At 36.6% G+C, this 4,236-nt stretch overlaps 2 protein-coding genes across 5 annotated transcripts; one reads left to right on the plus strand and one right to left on the minus strand.

The window, feature by feature from the left end:
• The first annotated feature begins 50 nt into the window (after nucleotides 1–50).
• LOC111368012 (rop guanine nucleotide exchange factor 12-like) lies at nucleotides 51–3,283 on the plus strand. Of its 4 annotated transcripts, none has more exons than XM_022989174.1 (8): nucleotides 51–354; nucleotides 857–973; nucleotides 1,216–1,370; nucleotides 1,495–1,569; nucleotides 1,661–1,912; nucleotides 2,028–2,348; nucleotides 2,603–2,736; nucleotides 2,814–3,186. In XM_022989174.1, the coding sequence occupies exons 1-8, from the start codon at nucleotides 228–230 to the stop codon at nucleotides 2,815–2,817; spliced, it is 1,185 nt and encodes a 394-aa protein (XP_022844942.1). In that variant the 5' UTR covers nucleotides 51–227; the 3' UTR covers nucleotides 2,818–3,186. The 4 variants fall into 4 exon arrangements, with proteins under 4 accessions (XP_022844942.1, XP_022844943.1, XP_022844940.1 ...); XM_022989175.1 differs by having other exon boundaries at nucleotides 1,664–1,912; XM_022989172.1 differs by having other exon boundaries at nucleotides 2,603–3,283.
• On the minus strand, nucleotides 3,230–4,170 carry LOC111368014 (photosystem I reaction center subunit VI, chloroplastic-like). The gene is made up of 3 exons (XM_022989176.1): nucleotides 4,019–4,170; nucleotides 3,656–3,782; nucleotides 3,230–3,530 (listed from the first exon to the last, which is right to left on the minus strand). The coding sequence occupies exons 1-3, from the start codon at nucleotides 4,144–4,146 to the stop codon at nucleotides 3,351–3,353; spliced, it is 435 nt and encodes a 144-aa protein (XP_022844944.1). The 5' UTR covers nucleotides 4,147–4,170; the 3' UTR covers nucleotides 3,230–3,350.
• Nucleotides 4,171–4,236: the final 66 nt, after the last annotated feature.

Genomic DNA, 4,236 nt, shown 5'->3' on the forward strand with positions numbered 1-4,236 from the left:
TACTTTTTCTTCATTGTTGTCAACTCGTTCATTCTCAAACATGCACCCCACGTTCTTCCAACGTCTCACCTTTCCAGAAAATTTAGGAAAATTCCACCCCATTTCTCAATACTTCCTGCTTCTCATTGAATCTCTGGGTTCCCCTTCTCATTCAACATTTTTCTCTCCAATTTTATGATTTTTTCCTTCATTTAATTCATATTCATTCATTACGCTTGAATTAGAAAATGGTTCGAGCAATGGAGGAAGATGATCAACCAATGGAACAGCAAAAAACTGGATGGGCATTTACGCGGTCAGAAAATCTCAAATCTTCGATGGGCAGCGATGGAATGAAAGAGAGAGAACATTCAGGCAAGACAATTATAATTTTCGTTTACCAATTTTTAAATGGATTAATTTGTTTTTCCTGATTTTGAGATTTTGATGTTGTCCAGACATTGATAAATTGGAATTAAGATGCTGTATTTTGTTTATAGAAGTTTTTTCATATGAATTTCACGAGGACGATGACAAATAAAACTTTATAATTTCAATATATGAGGTGCTCTACACGAATTTTATCCGTATTTGTTTTAATAGAATAAATTTGAAATAGATATGCTCCTTGAATATGGATCCTCTCTAATAGTTAAAACTTTAAGAGGAGACATAAAATCATGGCTTAACTTTTGAATTCAAATGTTGTTATCAGCAATTGTGATATTGTACATTTAGTGATGAATAAATGAATGTTGATTTGCAAGTAAAAATAATTCACAATACTAAGTTTGTGCTCTCATTTATTTAACATAGGTGGTTCAACATAGATTATGTTGTTTACAAATTTATTTTTTCGATTTTGGCTATAATGTAGATTTGGATCAAATGAAGGAAAAGTTCACAAAATTACTTCTTGGGGAGGATATGTCCGGTGGGGGAAAGGGAGTTTCATCGGCTTTAGCACTGTCGAATGCTATCACAAATTTAGCAGGTACCTGGATTTTGATCATTTCAGTTTACAGAGGATATAATATTGTTCAATCATTTCAACAATACTAAATTCCGATTTTGTTTGTCAATTTCCTTTTGGAGGCAACTTTTGCATAAGAAATTAGTCGAATGACGGATTTCTGAAGTTTTGTTATGTATGTACATATTGCTATAGATTTTGAATGTAGCAAAAAGATTTTTCTGTGTTTTTTCATAATTCTGTCTGTTTATGAGAAAATACAGCCTCTGCATTTGGAGAACAAAAGAGATTGGAACCCATGGCACCAGAGACCAAAGCAAGATGGAGAAAAGAGATCGACTGGCTCCTATCTGTCACAGATCACATTGTTGAATTTGCGCCTTCAAAACAAAGGTCGAAAGATGGAACACAAATGGAGGTAATTTATTTCTTTCTATTGTAATGTTTGCCCAAGGGATATTCATTTGAGGAAGCTTAAGTATGGATGTTTGTGTGTTTATCAATCCATTTTAAAGAAACGTAAGTTCTTAATTCATGATCAGATTATGGTGACAAAGCAACGAACAGATCTCCAAATGAACATCCCTGCCCTACGGAAGCTCGACGCTGTGCTGCTTGTAAGTTAAAAATTTCTTTATTTGTGATTTGTTTCCTGCATTAGAGTTCATTTTGTTTCATTGTTTACTTATTCATATTGTTAATGAAAAGCAGGATTGCCTTGATAACTTTAAAGACCAAAATGAGTTCTACTACGAAAAGAATGCCGATGGGAGGAAAGATGATAAATGGTGGATTCCTACTCCTAAAGTTCCTCCAAATGGCTTAAGTGAGACGACAAGAAAGTGGCTACAATCTCAGAAGGATTCTGTAAGCCAAGTAATCAAAGCAGCTATGGCCATAAACGCTCAGGTCCTGACTGAAATGGAGGTTCCTGAGAGCTATGTAGATACTCTCCCTAAGGTAATAGGAATCCAAAATTAAATCATATGTTGCTAGAAGTCAAGTTTGTAGTATGTTTGAAACACAGTAATAGACAGTGAAATGAACCAGGTTTTAACTTATTTTTTCATGATAGAATGGGAGATCAAGCCTTGGAGATTCAATCTACAAGAGCATCACGGATGAATACTTTGATCCGGACATTTTACTTTCGACTCTGGACTTGTCATCAGAGCATAAAATCCTCGAGTTCAAAAATAAGATTGAGGCATCAGTGATAATCTGGAAAAGGAAAATGAATGCTAAAGATAGCAAATCTTCCTGGAGTTCGGCCGTGAGTTTGGAGAAGAGAGAACTTTTCGAAGACAGAGCAGAGACTATTTTGCTTATTCTTAAGCACCGATTTCCCGGAATTCCACAATCTTCTCTAGACATCAGTAAAATCCAATGCAACAGAGTAAGAACTTCTTCTTTCAACCTCTCACTTGACTCTTTTTACAAGTTTCTTCACCGTTCTGTTAAAGTCACTCCTTCCGCAGAAACTAGCACATAACTTATAGCACACTTGGCGGGGAAAATTGAATTTTGTTGGACAGAACTAAAGACTCAAATCTTGTTCATAATAATGTTCAGACCTGTCTAGTAATGTATACCAAACAGGTACTTAATGTTCATTTTTGCTAAATGTCTGATCTTTTCTCGGTCTGGCAGGATGTGGGACATGCTATTCTTGAAAGCTATTCAAGAATAATTGAAAGCCTAGCGTTCACAGTGTTGTCGAGAATAGAAGATGTCTTACAAGCCGACTCTCTTGCACAGAATCCATCAAATGGAGAACAAAAGAGGTACACCTTAAAAGACCCTTCACCTATTACAGTGAAATTTCCAAATCCTAACGACGAATTAGAGAAAACAAATTCAGATGAAACGCCAACTTCAATGACACTGCTAGACTTTATGGGATGGAATTTAGATCAAGGAGAGACTGATGCAAAGAAAGATGTTGACTCAAAGGTCCTCCCTAAACCGCTAAACATTATGACGAACAAGAAATTTTCCTACATAGAGAGGCTAGAGAACCTAGGGGGTGCAAGAAGTCCAACAGCACGCCATTAATTGATTTTGTTGCAGATGAATAACTGACAGAACTCGACTCTAGCATAAAAGCTCAGCCCTAATGTACGTATGCATTTCGGTCTTGCCATAGAAATCTAGTAAAATTCTAGTGCTAGTTCTGTAACTTGGAAGCATATGCTGAATTATACTCTTGACTTATTTTGAAATTGATCACTTAATTGTACTCGAGTTACTTTAAAATTGAATCAGATACAACAAGAATTGTACTGAAATACTTGTAATATTAAACAGTAAAAGTAGATTCTGATATGCTTACAGGCTGTTGAAATGACACATTGAACACAATAAATTTATAAAGGTTGAAAATGTTATATCTGGGAAATTAGATTTTGCCACGTGGTCCTGGCTTGGGTGGAAGTTGTGGGCCCTTTACAATAGGTAAAACGTCTCCTGTTGCTTTGGAGCTCACATAAGCAATGGTGATGCCAGCTCCCAATATCAAGAACTTCAGCAAAAGACCTCTCTTGGTGAAAGGAGCAGCAAATGTCTCGAAGAACTTGCTCTGTGATCGTAAATGAATGTCAACAACGAAACTACACTATAATACTAGCCCAGCACTGAACTTTTCACGGTCCAGACTGCTCGACCCACTTTGACACTTCCTCTATATTCAAGGTGGAAATATACCTGAAGGGGGTTGTATGGTGAAGGTGCATCTGATCCATACAAGTCCCACTGGCCAGTGGTGTTGCCCAGATCCTCCAAATCAAAGTAAACACTCTTGTCACCATACTTAGCCACCACAGCACCAGCCCTGCAAAACAATAGATTCAACATTATCTAATTTCACATATTCTAGTCAGTTGACATCATGAAATATGCGAATACAATTAATGGAACATAATTGGCTCCTCCCACTCGATATGAATGATGTGGTTTCAATGTGGTATCTAAGCAGACACGAGGCCTGAGTTCAAATTCATATTAATAAACGTGTCTCCTTTCTAATTACTTGGATGTCGTTCAACGCACAGAGTCAAGAATTGTTACCTATAGTTTGTGATCTTGACTTTTAGGGAAGATGGTTTAACATGGAGCTTAGTTCCAGCAATGGAGCTCCCTGCAAGGCCCTTAACACAAGAGGGCTGCACTGCAGTAAAGGTTGCCAAGGATGCCATTGGATATGCTAAAATGTGAAGAACTAAACTAATAAAACTGGCTTGCCACGTGTCATTCTAGGAATTTTTTTTTTTTTTTTTTTTTTTTTG

This window comes from Olea europaea, chromosome 18, assembly GCF_002742605.1.
Source record: "Olea europaea var. sylvestris chromosome 18, O_europaea_v1, whole genome shotgun sequence".
Taxonomy (NCBI): domain Eukaryota; kingdom Viridiplantae; phylum Streptophyta; class Magnoliopsida; order Lamiales; family Oleaceae; genus Olea; species Olea europaea.

Excerpts from the sequence above, each read along its gene's own strand:
- LOC111368012 (XM_022989172.1), top strand. The coding sequence starts at position 228 with ATGGTTCGAGCAATGGAGGAAGATGATCAACCAATGGAACAGCAAAAA. Across the intron at positions 1,913-2,027 it reads ATGTAGATACTCTCCCTAAG|AATGGGAGATCAAGCCTTGG; the intron begins GTAATAGGAATC and ends TTTTCATGATAG. Across the intron at positions 2,349-2,602 it reads GTAAAATCCAATGCAACAGA|GATGTGGGACATGCTATTCT; the intron begins GTAAGAACTTCT and ends TCGGTCTGGCAG.
- LOC111368014 (XM_022989176.1), bottom strand. The coding sequence starts at position 4,146 with ATGGCATCCTTGGCAACCTTTACTGCAGTGCAGCCCTCTTGTGTTAAG. Across the intron at positions 3,783-4,018 it reads GTCAAGATCACAAACTATAG|GGCTGGTGCTGTGGTGGCTA; the intron begins GTAACAATTCTT and ends ATTGTTTTGCAG. Across the intron at positions 3,531-3,655 it reads CACCATACAACCCCCTTCAG|AGCAAGTTCTTCGAGACATT; the intron begins GTATATTTCCAC and ends TTACGATCACAG.